At 41.1% G+C, this 21,247-nt stretch overlaps 1 protein-coding gene across 1 annotated transcript in view; it reads left to right on the top strand.

Moving 5' to 3' along the window:
• Positions 1-21,247, top strand: part of HCN1 (hyperpolarization activated cyclic nucleotide gated potassium channel 1) — a 443,459-nt gene that overhangs the window by 111,958 nt on the left and 310,254 nt on the right. The window contains exon 2 of the mRNA XM_075839721.1: positions 1,920-2,343. Coding sequence (XP_075695836.1) covers positions 1,920-2,343 — 424 coding nt within the window. The remainder of the gene's footprint in view (positions 1-1,919; positions 2,344-21,247) is intronic.

Below are 21,247 nucleotides of genomic sequence, written 5' to 3'. Positions count from 1 at the left end.
GGCTACAGAAGTCTGCTATATACAGCAGTAGAGTGCCACTATATACGACACGAGCTTGTTTTACTATAGGCCCCAGCTACTTAGGCTACATACACATGTTGTAGAATTTGGTGTGGAAAATCCACATCAAAACAGCAGGTAAATGCAGGTAATTCCGCAGGTAAAATCTGCACTTAATAGGGTGTTTTTTTTATTAATTGTTAGATGCGGTTTTTACATTTTGATGCGGAAATAGATGCCGTTTTATCAAACGTATGCAAAGAGTAAAGAGAAAGTGCGGCAGTCACCCAAACTGATGTTTTCTTTTTTCTTTATTGCTCAATACAAAACCGGGTACAGATCGTGAGTGTCACAGGCAAAATTTGTTTCGCGTAGACTCGCTTTCTAAAGGCTTCTGATGAGAGTGCCGCTCTTTCTCTTTACTCTATACATACATTGGATGGACTTGTACTTATGAGCTGAGCTTCTCCCTTGACCAACACCGTACTACCTGTCTGAGCCCCTAGGCCGGACTGGTCCTTCGTCCTAAGGACTATTAACCTAAGCAGTGCCGACTCATACCTTTCCATTTTGCAATTCTAGGTGTTGTTTTATGCTGCGGATTTTGGTGCATTTTTTTTCTAAACTCGTCAGATACAATTCTGAGGAGGAAACGCAAGATAAATTGACATGATGCAGATTTTGAAATACGCACCACAGGTCAATTTCCGTATGGAAAAATTCTGCAATGTGTAGATCAGATTACTTGTGATCTCATTTAATTTGCTGGTATTGTATTACGCTACAGATTTGCACCTCAGAACTGCACGTAATACGCATCATGTGCAGGGAGGCTTAAAGTGTAACTAAACGTTTGACAAACTTCTGACATATCATAGTGACATGTCAGAAGTTTGTATTGGTGGGGGTTCGAGCACGGAGATCCCCACCAATCGCTAGAACAAAGCAGCTGAATCGTTCGTGTGACCGCTCAGCTGCTTTGTATCTGTTCGACTTTTTCAGGAAAGCCGATGTATCAGTGTACAGGCTCATAGACTTTCTATTGAGTCCATACACCGATACATTGATTTCCGGAAAAAGCCGAACAGACACGAAGCAGCTGAGCGCTCACACAAACTCTTCAGCTGCTTCGTTCTAGCGATTGGTGGGGATCTCCGTGCTCGGACCCTCACCAATACAAACTTCTGACATGTCACTATGACATGTCAGAAGTTTGTCGAACGTTTAGCTACACTTTAAACAACAGATGAAACATAAGATAATTGCACAAGAAATTATGCTGCTTCAGGTTGAAGATATGTACAAAAAATTGTTCAGAAATATTAAAACTTAGAGAGGGGCTTGAGGGGCACATTTGTAGAAAATGGAGATAGACTTTAAATAATATAATCTCAATGTATTTGGATAGTATATGCCTATAGCTTCTCATTTAGCATGGGATATACAGCTTGAAAGCACAGATGTAATTTTACCACTGTTGACTATTTTTATAAACCTGATGAAGAGCAGGGGCCAGGAAGGTGGCCACAAGGATCAGTGATCCCTATTGTAACATACAATAAGCAAGTTATTCAGTATTCATATAAGAGGCCATCAATGCACTGACTGTAGCACATGTATAATTCATAAGGAAATATAGAATGAGTGAGCCCAAGAAGTCGCACATATACACATGCTATTATTACAGTATTTTTTTTGTGTACTTTAATGAGACTGAGCTGAATCCACTAATTTGCAGCATTCACAAAGCCTCTATGTAAATGTAGAAGACTATGCTTTCAGAGTTTGATTGCTATAGAGAATGACTCATTATAATGCATTCTCGCTGAATACAGTCCTCGCTCTTGTTATTATCATGCAAATTAAATGAGGAAGTACATTTTGCCTTCTAATTATTTGGTATTTTGATTTTTTTGCAGGTTTTACTGGGACCTAATAATGCTGATTATGATGGTGGGGAATCTTGTCATTATTCCTGTCGGGATAACCTTCTTCACGGAACAGACAACAACACCGTGGATTATATTCAACGTCGCATCCGACACCGTTTTTTTATTTGACTTGTTCATGAATTTTAGAACTGGGATTGTCATTGAAGACAATTCTGAAATAATACTAGATCCCAAAGTCATAAAGATGAGTTATTTAAAGAGTTGGTTTGTTGTTGACTTCATCTCTTCTATTCCCGTGGATTATATCTTTCTCATTGTAGAGAAAGGCATGGATTCTGAGGTTTATAAGACTGCCCGAGCACTACGCATTGTGAGATTTACAAAAATTCTAAGTTTATTGCGCCTGCTACGACTTTCAAGATTAATTAGATACATTCATCAGTGGGAAGAGGTAAGAAATTCAACTCAAGTCACAATGTTTACTTTTTTTTTTTCTTCTATTTTTATATTTCTTTTGTTTTTATATTTTTAATACTCTACATTTTTTTACGATTTTTATATTAGGTAAATCATGAAATTATTTTGTATTAAACATTTCTTGTATTATTTTATAAAGTTTCAAATGTATGAACAATTAAAAGCACAAATTTTTATAAAAAGATTTACCATGCCAGTTTGTATGAACTGTGAAAGTTCAGTTTTACACTGAAAGTACTTTACGGTACGGGTCGGATACGCTGCGTAAAAATCACGCAGCGTATCTGACCTGGAACCCGCAGTATATGCTGTACGAAAAATCAACACCAATGTGGTGCGTTTGTTCGAACGGAATTTCCACTGCGGAAAAAAGCGCTCATACTTACCTCTGTTTTCTCTGCGCGTAGTCTGGCCTCCTACGATGAAGTTGCAGGCCATGTGACGCTGCAGCCTATGATTGGCTGCAACGGTCACATGGGATTAAACTTCATACCAGAAGGCCAGACTGCAGGAAGAAGGAGAGCGTTCTGGGTAAGTATGATTTTTTTTTTCCGGAGTTGCGATTTTTGCGGTGTAATCACTGCGATTACTCCACAAAAGTCGCAACACTTGACTTTCTGTTGCGAGTTTTTGAATTCTATGGGTAAAACCCGCAAACAGAAAATCAAAAAAAACGCAGCATAAATTGACATGCTGCAGAATTAAATTCCGCACTGCAGGCCAATTTACAGATATAGCCATCTTTAACTTGACTCTGATAACTTGCTGCAGCGTGATATCACACAACAAAAACCATTGAAAAAGTCAAGATAAGGGATCTAGCCATTCTTTATTTAATGCGTTAGAGGTAAAGACGGCTACATCCACTGGCGTAGCTATAGGGGTCGCAGCGGTCGCAATTGCGACCGGGCCCCGAAGCCAGGGGGGCCCACGGCCCCCGCATCACATCAATAAAAAGTTACTATAGTAACTCGGGCCGCGGGCCCCTGTTACTATAGTAACATACTTTACTTACCTTCCTGGTTCCGGATCGCAGCGGAGGTCCTGACGTCAAGCTCTGTGCGCAGCACATGACGTCACAGCGCTATGCGCCGCGCACAGCATCGAGACAACAGAACTCCCGCCGCGGCCGAAGAGGAAGGTAAGGTTAGCCCTGACTGGCGGGGTCCGACTCCCGGGACCCGCCAATCAGCTGTTTTGAAGGGGCCGCAGCACTCGTACGAGAGCTGCTCCCCTTCATTCCTGTCACTTCATTCCGGTCACACTGTGAATCGGTGTCGGCGATTCACAGTGTGGGCGAGTAGTGAAATGAAGGGGAAGCAGCTCTCGTACGAGTGCTGCGGCCCCTTCAAAACAGCTGATTTGTGGGTCCCGAGAGACACATCAGCTAATGATGGCCTATCCTGAGGATAGGCCATCAATGTTTAGGGACTGTACAACCCCTAAGCCTACGATGTAGCAGGCTTAGGGGGCCCATGAGACAGGATCACAGATTGTCTGATCCTGTCTGCTGGGCCCTGTATCTAAGCCAATCACATGGTAGGCTTAGATACATGGCCCATGCGTGATCCTGTCTGCTGGGCCCTGTATCTAAGCCAATCACATGGTAAGCTTAGATACATGGCCCATGCGTGATCCTGTCTGCTGGGCCCTGTATCTAAGCCAATCACATGGTAGGCTTAGATACATGGCCCATGCGTGATTCTGTCTGCTGGGCCCTGTATCTAAGCCAATCACATGGTAGGCTTAGATACATGGCCCATGTGTGATCCTGTCTGATGGGCCCTGTATATAAGCCTACCACACTGTAGGTTTAGATACAGGGCCCCAGCACACAGTAATCTTATACTGTATAAGATTACTGTCTGCTGGACCCTGTATCTAAGCCTACGTTGTGGTAGGCTTAGATACAGGGTCCCACAGACAGTATCACACATGGGCCCTGTATCTAAGCCTAACACACGTGTTACTAATAATTTTTTGTGTGTTGTCTTACAGGTTCGGTCGTTGGACTACGGCGGATTCCAGGACTACTTCGATGACAGCTTTTTTTTTTATTATCAATAAAATGGTTAATGAGGGCTGTGTGTTTTTTTATTTTTATTTCAATAAAATATTTTTTCTATGTCTTTGTGTTTTTTTTTAAACTATATTACTACCACCTTAGTAATGGCCGCCGGCTGATTGACAGCATCCATTGCTAAGGCGGGGCTTAGTGTTAGCGGATGCAGAGGCTAACACTAACCCCCTTTATTACCCCGGTACCCACCGCCACCAGGGGTGCTGGGAAGAGCCGGGTACGATCCAGTACCTGACCATCTGTAGTGATGGTCAGCCACTGGGGTGGCCGCAGGCTGGTATTATCAGGAGGGGAAAGGCCAAAAACAGTGGCCCTTCCTACCCTGGTGATGCTAGGCTGCTGCTGCTTTATTGTATCTGGCTGGTTATGAAAAATGGGGGGGACCCCACGTCATTTTAAAAAAAAAATAATAATTTGAAAGAACGATGTGGGGTCCCCCCCAATTTTCATAACCAGCCAGATACAACACAGCAGCAGCAGGCAGCATTACAAGGGTGGGAAGGGCCACTGTTTTTGACCTTCCCCAGCCTAATACTACCAGCCTGCGGCCACCCCGGTGCCTGCCCGTCACTACAGATGGACGGGTACTGGTTCGTACCCGGCTCTTCCCAGCACCCCTGGTGGCGGTGGGTACCGGGGTAATAATGGGGGTTAGTGTAGCCTCTGTACCGGCTAACATTAAGCCTCGCCTTAGTAATGGAGGTTGTCAATCAGCCAGCGGCCATTACTAAGGCGGTGATAATAAAGTTTAAAAAGATACAAGCACATAGAAAAAATATTTTATTGAAATAAAAAAACACAACCCTCATTAACCATTTTATTGAGAATAAAAAAAACGCCGTCATTGAAGTCCTCGTATCCGAAGTCCAACCGAACCTGTAAAAAAAACACAAACACACAAAAATAATCAGTAACACATAAAGAAGCAAAATTATTATTTTTACCTATCCTGGGTCCAGCGCTGGAGACGCAATGTCAGCGAGCTGGGCCCTGTATCTAATCCAATCATGTGTGATACTGTCTGCTGAGCTGTGTATCTAATCCAATCATGTGTGATACTGTCTGCTGAGCTGTGTATCTAATCCAATCATGTGTGATACTGTCTGCTGGGCCCTGTATCTAATCGTATCTTGTGTGATACTGTCTGCTGGGCCCTATATCTAATCCGATCATGTGTGATACTGTCTGCTGGGCCCTATATCTAATCCGATCATGTGTGATACTGTCTGCTGAGCCACTGTATCTAATCCTATCATGTGTGATACTGCCTTCTGAGCCACTGTATCTAATCCTATCATGTGTGGTACTGTCTGCTGAGCCACTGTATCTAATCCTATCATGTGTGGTACTGTCTGCTGAGCCACTGTATCTAATCCTATCATGTGTGATACTGTCCGCTGGGCCACTGTATCTAATCCTATCATGTGTGATACTGCCTTCTGAGCCACTGTATCTAATCCTATCATGTGTGATACTGTCTGCTGAGCCAATGTATCTAATCCTATCCATAGTTTATAGGGTCGTAGTGCTATAGATATGCTGTCTCATATACACACTTGTTTTTTTGGGCGGACACATATGTATTGGGGCTATTTCCCCTGACATTTTAAGCCCTGAGGGTATGTTCACACGGCAGCGTCTGTTACGGCTGAAATTACGGTGCTGTTTTCAGGAGAAAACAGCACCGTAATTTCAGCCGTAATGGCATGTGCAGGCGTGTTTCGCTGCGTCCATTACGGACGTAATTGGAGCTGTTTTTTTATGGAGTCCATGGAAAACGGCTCCATTTACGTCTGAAGAAGTGACATGCACTTCTTTGACGCGGGCATCTTTTTTACGCGCCGCCTTTTGACAGCGGGGCGTAAAAAAAAATGACCGTGGGCACCGAACAACGTAAGACCCATTCAAATGAATGGGCAGATGTTTGCCAACGCTTTTGAGCCACATTTTCGGACGTAATTAAATGCTAAAACGCCCGAATTACGTCCGTATATAGGGTGTGTGAACCCAGCCTTAGTGACGCCCCCGGCTGCTAGTGCTGCATTGTTGGGTCACTTAGGAGACCCAGCGATGCAGCTGAAAGCTGCGGACCGTCGGCCATAAGAAGTTTGCGGGGGGGGGCCCAGTAAGAATTTTTGCATCGGGGCCCTTGAGCCTTTAGCTACGCCCCTGGCTACATCAATATTAACGTTTACTCTGAGGTTTTTTTCCGCAGCGTGGGCATGAGATTTACTAAATTTCATCTACTTTGCTGCCACTGCAAATGCTGCGGAATTTCTGCACAGAACCCGGCCTTAAAAAAACCTCTCCCTTTTCATAATTATTCAATCAAAAAATTAAAATGCTACTGATAGAACCGGACAACAGAGGAGACTGTAGTCGGGATCTACTAGTTAGCCATAGGATTCTGTACAGCAGCAGCAAATACGCCTTGGACGGAAACAGAACTAAGGAGGCAAAGTAGGGAGTTACTTTAAATTACAAGAAAAGTTTAGTCTTATATTTTATATCTATTGCCCCAACCAAAAAAAAACAAGTTTATTTGTGAAACGTTTACTTTGGCTTTTGAAGTTGGTCAAAGATTTTTTCGATCCTCTGATATCTTGCCACAAAAAATAAATAAATGAATAAGTATTAAATTCATGACAGTAAAAGTGTATGTTTTTGTTTTTTTACGAATATAGGGAATTGCATTTAAAGTAATTTTGTAACATTCATCTGTTTTTGGAATTTCTCTTCCTAAATAGTGGGAGCTGTTGAATAATACAGCAGGAGAGAGGCAGGCAAATATAATTTGTCACCCATACACTTTAAAAATCAAACGGTTCATCTTGAAGCTAGTATAAGGCCTCATGCATATGGCCATTTTTTTCCCCGGTTTCATATATAAGCCATGAGAACAAATGCCAAATTAAGGAAGTATTTTCACCTAGAATCTTTGCTCCCAGAGACACCATACAACGGCACACAGAGTGCCTAAGGCTCCACAAACGGGAACATAATGACTCATGTCTTTACCATGTTCATGAGGCTTGACATGACTTTTATTTGTACTAAATAGTTCTGGTACAAAATAAAACAAGACATAAGTAATACGTAAAAACAAAAAGAGACATTGTTGGTTATTTCATAGACTCAATAATGTAGTTTTTCAGTGTGTGAAGGGAGGTATAGTTATCTAAACAAATGGCTCAGTAAATGAATTGTGTAACATGTAAGGGTCAGTTCACATGTAGCACAAATACTGCGGATTTTCCGCAAACGGATTTTATGGCGAAAAATCTGCAGCATAATACAGTAGCAGCAAAGTGGATGAGATTTGAGCAAATCTCACCCACACTCTGCGTAAATGATAAGCAGAAAAAAACGCTCAGAAATTGACCTGCGGTGCGGTTTTTAATTCGCAGCATGTCAATTGTATTTGTGTAATCACTGCTGTTTTGTTGCGGGTTTTCCCCATTGAATTCAAGCTTCAGCGGTCACATGGGATAAAACGTCATCCCAGGAGGCCGGTCTGCAGGACTTCAGAGGGTAAGTAGGTGTTTTTTTTTTTATATGTGCAGTTTTCCGCAGCGCAAAAACGGCACCACAATTTGCTTTTTTTTCGGCCAGCATTCCCTGCGGCGCCCAGGGCAGATGCGCGGTGTGCTTTTACGCAGCATATCTACCCTGTGTGAACATAGCCTTACAATACCATTGTCTTAGCTGAAGCATAGTAGTGGCATGATCCTATATATTTTGGTCATACATAGCCTAGTTAGACAATTAACACTTTCGTCTGTGTATATGTATAAATGAAAGAAGATAGATAGATAGATACAGCACACAAGACAATGGCTACAGCACACTGCGAACACTAATGCCACCTAAGCCACTAAATATAAATAAATATGCATTACTGCTGAACCTACTTACAGTAGGGAGGTTCTTAGCACACATTTTTATCAAATTGTGTGAGCCCACCTGCCACGACAAGGCGACCTCTATGAGGTGGGAACCTACGCGGCACATACACCCAGAACGGGGACTAAGCCTACATATTCTTGGGGATGGTAGGATCCAGCATTAGGTCTGATTCACACGAACGCTGTGCATCTCGGACATGAAAAACTTCCGTTTTTCACGTCCGAGGTGCATCCGTGCTCAGCGTTGTGGGACACGATATCACACATCCCCCACAGTTGAGAGTCTATGGAGCGATGCGTGATGCTTGAAAAGAAAGGACATGTCCTATTTTCCCACGGACCCTTCACACGGTCCGTTGAAACAACGGCTGTGTGAACGGCCACATTGAATTCCATAGGTCCGCGGGACGGCCGCTGTTTTTAACGGCCGTCCCACGGACGTTTAACACGTTTGTGTGAATAAGGCCTTAAACTGATTAAAAATCACCCAGGGCAGAATGGGAGAATGGGAGGACTGCACGATGATAGATAGATAGATAGATAGATAGATAGATAGATAGATAGATAGATAGATAGATAGATAGATAGATAGATAGATAGATAGATAGATAGATAGATCCACAATTCTGCTTCTTCAAAAGACTGTTAATGATCTGTATTACAATCTCAAAAGCATAAGATGTTGGAGTCTGATGTCTGCTGATGGTTTGCATTACAGAATCTGGAATGTCGGTGTTCCCAAGAAGTGAAGCACAGTATAAATATTGCTTATAAATTATTTTTTAGCCAAATATCAATTTGAAGTTTCTAATTATTTTGTATCTACGGTAATTTTTAATGCATTACCCTTCTTAAATCTGCATAGAAGACATGTCACCCAAATGAATCTGTATTCCCACAGTGCAAAATTATTGACCAAAATGCTGTTTTTACATTGGTATATGGCAAATGTCGTTGTTAAATAATTTAAATATTGGCCTCATGCACCAAAATGTTATCAAAGTAAAACTGACCTTAATACTGTAGGAACATCAGTTAATCAGAGATCAACTTAGTTTTTCTGAACTGTACTGGATTCTGGTTGGTCAACATTCCAAAAAAAGGCATCTTTTCTTGGCATTTTGATACATGGCACCAGAAAAGTACCGTATTTTTGATATCGAAATCAATAAAGAAAACCTAAACCACTTGCTTCATAAAAGTGCATTGGGGCAGATTTTCTATTCAAAATGCGCCCCTTCCACTAAGGCCTGCCCATTTTAAAAAAAAAAGGGTTTGAGAGTGGCGTTAATGGGTAAAAAGTCGCAAATGTTTGCCAAAATGTGAGACTTTTTTCCACCTCTTGATAAATTCCCCCATACGAATTTTCTTGGCAAGAAGGCAGGGTTATAAGAATTATTTTCTTTTCTTTCTTGTATAATTCCATTGTCTATGTAACCCTTTGAGCTGCACAGGGGCTCCGATGGGCCCACAACCTCTTGTATGGTTATGCAGTGTGGGGCTGAATCAGAATATTCTCTGTATTGAAATTTGCCCTGGGAATATGAGAAGGAATCAGCATGTTGCATGCTCTCAGCAAACCAGTTCCACACACTGTTCTTGCTAAGGGGTCCTCTGTTATTTTTTACCCCTAAAGGGTAAACAGGGAGATGTGCTGCCGACATGATAAAAATGTATGGGACGTGCGTTCGGAGTAACGAGCGCTCGTCCCCATACTGGCTGCTTGTGAAATAGAACGCTCGTTCCTGATAATTGCAAACGCTCGTTCATCGGCTGATTGCATCGATTTTAATTCCGAAACTATTATCGATGTTAGCAACACATCTCCCTGTGTAAATGGGGAGATGTGCTGCCGACATGATGATAATGTATGGAGACGAGCGATCGTAGTAACGAGTGCTTGTTATTATACATAACTACTTGTGAAAGGAGCAAACGAGCACCGATCAACGAGCTGTCTCGTTGATCGGTGCTCATTTACACGACCCACATCAGGCCATGTAATATCACCTTTAGTTATACCCTAATAGCGGCCTGTGTACTTATTAATACACAGGCTAATTTACTTGCATATACAGTGTAGATATATATGCAAGTTTATTATGTCAAAATATTAATCATTAATACAAATTTGGGTAAAACAAATTGATTAATTAAAACTAAGTCAATAAATTCAAAATAACAGTGAAAAACAGAAGATGCACAATATTTTAGAATTTAATAAATATAATTATATAGCCGTCTTAAAAAGACCAAATAATAAACTCTTTCAGATCATCATGAAGCCCCGTTCAAAGTTTTTGGGTATTAAATGGATTTTGGCGCAGTATCCATGCTGAAATCCGCATCCAATGCATGTGAATGAGGATCCGAAACCCAGTCGCGGAAAATAAGAACTTATTAAGAAGTAGCATCCTATTTATTCCTGCGGATTCTGCACAGAAAAGCTAGCAGATTTCCACACGCGAATTAGCCCCATTAAAACGGTGGCAGAAATCTGAGATAAGCCCCATATTTCTGTCACAGGGTTGACAGTAAATATGTGCCTATGGCAAATCCGACACGTCTGAACATAGCCTAACTGTAAGAACCTGTACTCTAAATATATAGCATTATTTAAGGTACACTTAGAGAAGACCTGTCACCTCTCCTGACATGACTGTTTTTGTAAATATTTATATTGCCCATAAAATAACGATTCCGGAGCATCTTTTCTTAAAACTCTGCGCTGTACAGTTCCTCTATTATTCTTCCTAGAAATGTATGAATAAATTGATAACTGGGTGTTACCAGTTGGGGTTGTGTCCCTGCACAGACAGAAAATGTCCAATCAGTGCTCACAGTCTCAGACTTTGTGGGGACACGCTCCTTTGAAAGAGGAATGGTAACACCCAGCTGTCCAGGAAAAACAGAGGAACGGTACAACGCAGAGTTATAATAAAAGTGCTCCAGCATTGTTATTTTTTTTAGGGAATACAAGTATTTACTAAAACAGACATGTCGGGAAAACTGACAGATACTCTTCAAGGTATAAAAAAAAGTTAGGAAAAATACCTTATTTCTGCATTTCCTTCATAAGATAAATTAATTGCTAACCGATATGTAACCCAAAATGGCACCAAAACAGAATACACCTAGCGCTTAATAAAAAAAACCCTTATATAATTATGAAGAGTTTTGTCACCATGAATACAAATCCTGGCACCCACAACAAACAACTAGCAAGCCAGACCTTTCCCCGGCTCCTGCCGCTACGGAGAAAATGTAGTATTACATGATGGCTATTCAGATAAATGGCCGATCATGTCTTGTGGAGGTCTGGAGTCCACCAGAGTAGAAGTAGAGAGGCTCTCTGTTCTAGCTCATAGAGGGGGGTCCTGAGTGGTGGACCCTCCTCTATGACGTTCATATGCAATAATAGGGGTGGTCCACAAGGAGTTCAGGCAAAAGCTGAATTTTACTTTCTTTGCCCTGATTATTGTACTATAGCTGAAAACCAGACTCCGTCCTCCATTATGGGCACATACCAGCCTTCCTGGCTATTACTTTGTACTATTTTATCCAGAATAAACTCCTTTCCCTTTACTAGATGAAAGTTTCCAATTCACCCAATGCCTGAAAAAAAAATGTCTGGAAATCTTATTCGTTTTCCCCTAAGTGTTGATTTACGGCATGAGAACATATTGTATTAAGCTTTCATTTTGCTTACAAATAAATATTCCTTCCATTCTGCACATTAATAGACCAAGGAAATGTATTCACTAAAAGATCAACCAAGTGAAGAATTAAATAAGATTGTACTTGCGCATTAAGCAGAAATGCTAAATTTAACCTTTGCTATTAAATAAAATATTATATATTTTTTAATGTTCTTTTTAATTTGTCAAACTGAGCCAGCAATACACATTGGTAATATGACATACATGAGGAATCACCCACTTTGACCTTGATATATTTATAGCTGGAGGGGAAGTAAAGTCTATTGGAGGCGCCATAAGGACCTGGAATAGTTAATTATATTTCTTGCAGATCCTAGGCTTATTTTGCCCTAAGAAACTATTTTTTTTTAGTAACATTTGGTAAATTTCATTTATTCTGACAGTGTAAAACATAAATATGTAATGTGCCATTTTAGCTGCTGTGATGCATTTTTAAGAAAAAAGTATTATTGGATTTGCTATTTTTCGAATGACTGCATTTCCCTCTATATTTAGCGATATGTTCATTTTGAAAATTCGTTTTCCATACAGTTATGAAGTGGAATAATTCATTCTTATATTGGTTGTGCTGATAACATAAAAATAGTAACAACCACATTCAGATGCATGGTACTGATTTTCAGTTGCAAACATTTCTGCAACTAAATCTGCCGCGTGTAAATCCAACGTAACGTGGTGGAAATTTTCCACTTTGGCAATTACGCAATAAATTTGCGGCAAAATCTGCATATGTGAGGGTGCATCCTGACACGATGGATTTTGCAGCGAACTTGTTACAGGTTTAAGCCTTAGCACTACAATGGCTAAAATTCGCAGTGAAAATCCACTGCTTCTCCGCAACAGATCGAGCATGCTGCGGAAGGTAAACTCCACACTGCAAGCTAACTTCCACACTGTTTTCTGCAACGTCTGCACTAAGTTAACTGAAAAGCTATAGAAAGCAAAGAAAGAAGAGTCTTCTGTGATTCTGCAACAAATTCTCCACATCTGAACATCCCCTAAGGGCATGACCACACGTGGCGGAATTTCACTGAAATTCCGCTGCGGACACTCCGCAGCGTTAATCCGCAGCGGAGCCGTTTGTCCATTGACTTACACTTTAATTTAGCAGTGTTCGTTTAGACGAGGCTGAAAATTCCGCTGCGGAGCATAGGCTGCGGAGCGGAATTTGGTGTCCGCAGCATGCTCTGTCTGTTGCGGAGCAGTGGCGGACTGGTTGCGGACTCATGGCGGAATTTCTCCATTGACTTCAATGGAGAGTCAAAATTCCGCAATGAAGTCCGCAGATCTTATGTGTGCTGCGGAGCGTATTGTTTTTACTACCATGACATTTCTTCATTCTGGCTGGACCTATGTATTTCTAGGTCTACAGCCAGACTGAGGAAGTCAATGGGGCTCCCGTAATGACGGGAGCGTTGCTAGGAGACGTCTGTAAATAGTCACTGTCCAGGGTGCTGAAAGAGTTACGCGATCGGCAGTAACTGTTTCTGCACCCGGGACAGTGACTACCGATCTCAATATACATGTATCTGTAAAAAAATATATAAGTTCATACTTACCGAGAACTCCCTGCGTCTGTCTCCAGTCCGGCCTCCCAGGATGACGTTTCAGTGTAAGTGACGGCTGCAGCCAATCACAGGCCAAGCACAGGCTGCAGCGGTCACATGGACTGGAGCGTCATCCAGGGAGGTCGGGCTGGATGCCGAAAGAGGGACGCGTCACCAAGACAACGGGCGGTAAGTATGAATTTCTTTGACTTTCACTAGGGAAAGTGCTGTCCCTTCTCTCTATCCTGCACTGAATAGGGAGAAGGGAAGCACTTTTCCTGCAGTCCGCAGCGGCCAGTCCGCATCAATTTTCTGCACATTTTGTGCAGATCCGCAGCAGAATCTGCAACGCAGATTCTGTGCGGCATTGATGCGGACAGTTGCGGAGGAAATCCGCCACGTGTGGTCATGCCCTAAAACTCCAGAGTAACCAGTTCCTTAGTTGAATCAGACCATGCACAGACCATGCCTTCACGTGATTTGGTGTCCCTCAGATTTGACGCTGGAAACCTTCTACCTTGACAGCTTGATCTTTCTGAAAATACTTACTTCACCCATTGCTATAAGCAGTAGCTTGTTCTGAACGGCCCTCAGTCCAATTGTATTCAGTCTGTATGCAGACCTGAGAACAAATCTGGAATATAGTATAATCATGCTTTTACATTATCCCTCTATTTTTACTTTTTTTATTATTTGTATGTTTTAACAATTTTTTTTTAAATAATTCCCCGCCCCACTGGAAAATTCCATTCTTTTAGGTATCAGCTGTCATAATATGGAGTAACTCCCCTGGGAAAGTTGTCAGGACCCTCTTAGGGCACATTCACACGTGGCAGAATTGCTGTTGAATTCCGCTGCGGACAGAATTTTCCCTCCGCAGCATGCTCATTACATTGCGGAGAAGAAGCGGAATTTCACTGCGTATTTCAGCCTTTGCAATGCAAAAACTGAAATCTGTGGCAAGTCCGCTGTGATATCCGCAACGTCTGAATTACTGTCAAATATGCAAATGTTGCTGCAGATTCGTTGCGTAATTGCCCCAAATCTGCACCAACATTTGCAGCGGAAAAATTCTGCCACGTCTGAACGTGGCCTTACTGCCTGTCAGTGTAAAACATGTAGGTATACAGTCATGGCTGTATGTTAGGACCCCGACTGACATAGCAAACCACAGCCCATGGACACAAGTGGCGCTGTTTCTGAAGAAAAAATCAAATCCTAGTTTTAAGTTTAATCTTTTCATTATTAAGTTCTGAAGTTACATTATTCTCTGACCAAAACGTTGTATTTCCAGTAAGTAACATTTCAGCATTTGTAAATTTCCTCTATAAATCATAATTTGGATTTTTTTTTTTTAAATATAATTTCTATCCCCATGAGGCAAACTCTTGAAATGTAAACAACATTTATTCCCTAGACCACCTGCTGAGAAGAATCTCAATGACCACCCTTTAGAAATGGTTGTACACTGCCAATGATATATTCAGATGGTAAATCGACTCCCTTTTTTATTAATCGCATGGAGATCTTAAAAAAGGAACCCAGCAGAGCTGAACCCAAATAAACACTCAAATCCTGCGGGGAGTCTAAATAAAACTGAGAACATTTAGTCGTTTTAGGTTCTTGTGTGGGTAGTTGTGCTTTGAAGGTTTGGCGCTGCATGCGTCTTACTGCTGAGGGGTAAGATGCTGCATCTTTTGAAAAAGATCCCTGCACGGCAGGACAGCTGATGTTCCAGGCCAGTTTATTTCTCTGCTAATTGATTTTATTACCACAATGCAAAAGTTTCTAAATTAGAACTTCAGAAACCGGCTCCTATATATTCTAGACTTTTAAGTATAATTGGTATCTTGTTATCTACATAGCAGTATCTAGAGGGTCAGCTAGTTGAGGGCGCCCAACTCCACTATTAGCGGAGCCAAAGAGGTGAGGTGCGATAGCGATCACTGTGTAACTTCTGGCGGAAGAGGAGAATATCTGGATGATGGAAGGGCAGGAAGAACTTGAGTGTGCAGAAGGAGAAGCAAAGAGAGGAAAAGTGGGACTGAACCTTTTAGTTTATTTAACTGCTGATGGTGGTCCTGGTGGAGTGGGACCTCACGCCAAGCAGGGCCAATATTTATTACATCACTGTATCCAAAGAGGTATATACCAGGATGGCAGACCATGCAGTGCTTTGGGGCTAATTTAAGAGTGGTACCATCCTATTGGATGTGTAAACGAATTTAGGGATCCCTATCTTCTCAGGCAGCTTATATTATTATAAAAAAAAAAAAGAGGCCAGTGATCAAAGAGTTTTTCTCTCCTATAAATGATGATGGGGGGGGGGGGGGGGTTTAAAGTTCTTGTCTCTCTCATCCTAAAATAGGAGATAAACTGGTTTAGTGGTACCACTTTGATTTTTCTATGGGGCCCTCTTCTCTATGCCACAAAAACAATGAGTAAAGCTAATAGTGTGGTAACATATAGTGGAGTAAAGAATTGATGCATTTAACTGGGGTGGAATGGACTGGCATTGGGACCAAAAGTATATTATTATAGCTCTGTACAAGGGAGAGGGAACACATTCTAGTCACAGTGAACCCCTAATGTTTACCTAAGAATTACAGCATGTGCAATATGGGTAATGCCATAAACTTTTTTATTTAGAGGTCAAAGGAAATGGTCATGCATGAATGGTAGAATAGAAACAAATGGGGCTATTTCCAATTTGCTGTAGCACCTTAATTGCATCTATGAATGGATGGGTAGACCGAAATAATACGACTTAAAGGGAACCTGTCACTAGCATTTCACCTATTAAACCAGCAATACCTGATGGAAGTGGGTGAAAAATAATTTTTATGTGACCTATAATTATCTTCTAAGTCGGCTCTGTACCTTTAGTATTCCGTTTTTTTTAGTGTTCCCGTGCCGTATGTTAATGAGCACAAAAGAGTCATATCTTCGTTTGAAAAGAGTCATATCTTCATTCCTCAAGCCTTTATGGAGTGAACCCCGACTCTTTACTTTTGCACACACAAAATCCCACACTTGCGCATCGATGTCTTGTTCTTCTGCATGTGCGCAAGGGGACACCGGATTTTTACCATAAAAGGTGCAAAATGCTTGAAGACCATTACTTACGGTCAGAGGAGGAGTTCAGAAGAGGGGATAACGACAATAAACTTTTGACAACAGCGGCCAGCGAGGGATAAGTAAAGTTCAAGAGGTGAAATGCTGGTGACAGGTTGTGCCACACCTTTGCCTGCTGTATCTTTGGGGCTCTCCTCCATCCTAATATCTAACAATATGGATGGATATCGTCTTTTCCCACAATAAAAAAGGTGATCCTGACGTATTCATGCGTCTGCACATGCGCGGACATGCGTAATGTAATAGTACACTCCTGACATATTTTACTTCCCGGACATGCGCAGTAGCGCACGAAAGGTGCCGCGATTAGCGCGGCAGCATTTGAAACACTATGGCCGATTACAACATGGTGTGTTTTCCTCATATTATTATGTACTATTTTCACAGGCGATTTCTGTAACGATTATGTACAATCACGAAGATTCACAGAATTTTATTGTGTCACTTGTGAATTAGAACCTGCACACTGGCAGCTCATAACATTGCATGTGTTGTAGTTAACTCTTTTTATGATTGCTCATTCATTATTCACTGCATGTGTGGTCACATGGTGGATTGCCATGTGATGCAAGCACCTCCCACCTGATTGTATTTCCCCTATATATATGCTGTTTGAGTGTGCATTCACTAGCTTGAAAAAGGCTCTATTGAAGAGCTGAAACGTTGCTGTATTGGACTGATGGAATAAAGTACCTTTTCTAATTTTGCGACAACTTTTTGAGTGCTGTCTGTTTTTTGAAAAATAGATAGATAGATAGATAGATAGATGATAGATAGAGAGAGAGAGATAGATAGATAGATAGATAGATAGATAGATAGATAGATAGATAGATAGATAGATAGATAGATAGATAGATAGATAGATAGATAGATAGATAAAAGTAAAATAAAAATAAAAAAATTTGGTAAAAGAGCAGCACCGTTAAAGAATGGCAGGAATAGGGTGCAATATTCTAGTTTGGACACGTGACCAGTGTCCCGAATCTCCAGCAATAATTCCCAAAATAGCCGTACTCAAAAAAAAAGTCAAGATAAAGACGGCTAAAACCGTATATATACAGACATTACGTCCCTTCAGCAGATACCCATGAATAACTTGCCTCTACTGTATAAATGTTTAATAAAGTGAAAAGTACCAATAAGTATATGGCAAGTGTTTAAGATTACATTAATAACAGTCTGACTCACCATTCTCCGGATACCCTCATGTTTTTCAAAATTCTGAGCTTCTCAGCGTTTAGTAAAACTTACTGCACATGCGTTAGTTCTAGAATACCGCGCATGCCCATAGCAACCTCTAAATGACACGCATTCCCGACCAGCACGGTTAGAATTCATCCGGCGTATGCTCAGTAGAGAGGACACTTCTGTGGCCAACCGTTTCTATTCGATAGAGGATACATTACAGGAATTTTGTTCAAAGCTGGAAAAAACCTTATCGAGTATATATTAAATAACCCTCAGTGAGTCTGCTTTTGTCCAAACTGGGCGATCGTCCCCAATAGAATGGAGGCGTGTCGCTGTAGTTGGGGACAGATGTGTCACACGATGTGCATAAGCTCACCGTGTACCCATCATCCTCCTCTAGGACTAGAAGCATCTCTGACGAGGGTGCGCATATGCAATTTTACTGCAGTACATTATATCCTAGGTCAATGCGTCTTTCATTAGGTTCACTATTTCTATAACATATTACACTTTCAGTACATGTAATCCCTCTATCATAGCGGTGTCAAGCTCATTTGCATATCTAGGATAAGGAATCAAATATAGGTGCTTATATCTTTTTATTTACATACATTAAACATAAAAAGGTGAGGGGATCTGTTTAAGGTGAGTACTTGTATCTTGTATACAGTCAGATGCCCACCTGTAATAGACAGATAAAAAAAAGAGGAATAAACAGCTGGTCAAGGTGAGCCTGTAGTCCAATCCAATCAAGCAGACAAATTGCAGAAGAAACATCAATGTAGTGGGCAAATTACTTCCTATCTGATACCTCTCAATTTAATGTCGACATGTAAACCATATGGACGTAGTGTGTTAAGTTTGAATATCCATTCCAATGCTCGCCTTTTGAGTAGGGATACCCTATCACCCCATCCGCCCCTGTCTTGGTTTCTCAATGTGATCTATGATCCTAAACCGTAAATCTCCCTCCGTGTGATGGGCCTCTGTAAAGTGTTTCCATATCGGCACGTGTAATCGTTTATTACAGATTGTGAATCTGTGATTGTTCATCCGTGTCTTACAATCCAGCTTTGTCTCCCCCACATATAATAGATTGCATGGGCATTGCAAAAGATTGACAACATATTCCTACATACAGATCAGATAGTGTTTAAATCTATAGTCTTTTCCCATGAATGGGTGGACAAAAGTCTCCCCTTTTACCATATATGTGCAATTTACACAACTAAGACACGGAAAACATCCTAGATTTTTTTGTCCCTAAGAACGTCTGTGTTGTCCTCCTAGCTGACCCTACATCCGCATTCACTAGTTTGTCCTTTATGTTTTTTGTACGTTTGTATGACATTAAAGGTGGTAAGTCAAATTCTGGAACATGTTTCAAGTTACTATTTAATATTGGCGAGTTTTTGTGGAAAATTTTCACTACATCATTGGTATCTTCAGTGTATCTTACATAGTTACATAGTTACATAGTTACATAGTTTTACACTTAAATAATTTATTATGGATTATTGTGTATTTATATGTGCACTGTTTCACTATTTTTGGAATGCTGCCCTGTATTTTGGAAATGATAGATAGATAGATAGATAGATAGATAGAGAGATAGATAGATAGATAGATAGATAGATAGATAGATAGATAGATAGATAGATAGATAGATAGATAGATAGATAGATAGATAGATAGATAGATAGATAGAACAAGGGATGTAAATTATTTTGCCACATACAAAAGTGATTAGGGCAGCAGAACTTTTAGCCAGGCCCTAGAAGCATCCGGGCTAGGATCAATGGGCATATGACACTATCCCCCTCCTTTCTACGTGACTAGCAGGAAGGATTGAAAAAGATACAATTGTGGAAAACTTAAAATTGAACAACCACTTTGGGTTCCATTTTCTAGGCAACATTTTTGCCAAATCACTTCCACCATAAGTCTTAGTTTTAGTCTGATTCTTTACCATAAATAATGCATCATGGTCCCAAATTTGCAGACCATAAAAAGGCATTTAATACTGATTTATTTGTTTAAGTGTACCTAATGTCATATTGAAAGATCACATCCATTTATAAATATTTCATGGGTAGAAGTGCACTTTGAATGTTTCTATGTTTGACCTGCAATGAAAAGTGTTTCCTAAGAAAGTGTTAAGGGAGTCCTCATTCCAACTATCAATATCAGTCAATGCATTCATCCACTGTCATCTGTGCATGTCATGCTGGAAGCAGTTTATAGCGATGCCGTATATGATATGAACCAGGGACAACGTCTACAGCACAGACAAACTTGAGCAATACTTTCATGCTTTGGAGATAGTTGCCAAAAACACTTCACAAGAATTGGATACATGAAAAGAAACAGATCACTTGTTAATGCATTTCCCTCCCCCAAAAAAGTTGAACTCGGTCACCCAAAAACAAACTAGAATACCCCTTATCTGTATTAGTGATAGCAGATTACAATGTTTCTGTAATGTATTAGATAAAATCATGGACATTGCAACTTAAAACTGGATTTACAACTTTGTAGTGCTATAATTGTCTGGGTCTCAAATTCCCTGCCTTGTTACCAAAAATATTTCTGCAAGTACTATAGAACTATATATCCTTAAAGGGGTATTCTGGTTACAACAAGTTACCCCCTATTCGTAGGGTAAGGGGTAACTTGCTGATCGGTGGGTGTCCGACAGCTCGGACCCCCACCGTTTACGAGCCTGAAGTTTCCTGAACCCAAGTTTGATCGGAGCGGCAGGTCGCTCATGCTTCAGTCTCTATGGTAGCTCCAGAAAAAGCTCCAGAAAAAGCCGAACACTGCACTCAGCTATCTCCGGCGCTCCCATAGAGAATGAATGGAGCGACAGTGAGCATGAGCGACCTGCCGCTTGGTTTAAACTTGGGGTTCGGGCAACTTCGGGCTCCCCTTTCTCGTAAACAGTGGGGGTCTGAGCTGTCGGACACCCACCAATCAGCAAGTTACCCCTTACCCTACGGATAGGGGGTAACTTGTTGTAACCGGAATAGCCCTTTAAGCTTAGCATCACCAGCTCTAGACTATGCCTCAAATAGGTCAGCATAGTAAACCTGACCTGATCAACTAATTTTTCCATATAGGAAGAATTATTGGTCACAGTCAGAACATTTTGAATTGGGTCCACGTATAGTGTTTCGAGTAAGTAAATTCACTGATCCGCGAAGTGTACCTTTTTTCACATATTAGAAAGGGCAAGGTGATACAGTATGTTGTGCCCAAATCTCTTACTGAAGATATATGTCTGCATGTCGAAGACATAGCCTTC

The sequence above is a fragment of the Rhinoderma darwinii genome, chromosome 1 (genome assembly GCF_050947455.1).
Source record: "Rhinoderma darwinii isolate aRhiDar2 chromosome 1, aRhiDar2.hap1, whole genome shotgun sequence".
Classification (NCBI taxonomy): domain Eukaryota; kingdom Metazoa; phylum Chordata; class Amphibia; order Anura; family Rhinodermatidae; genus Rhinoderma; species Rhinoderma darwinii.
This window is presented reverse-complemented; position numbering and strand designations above follow the sequence as displayed.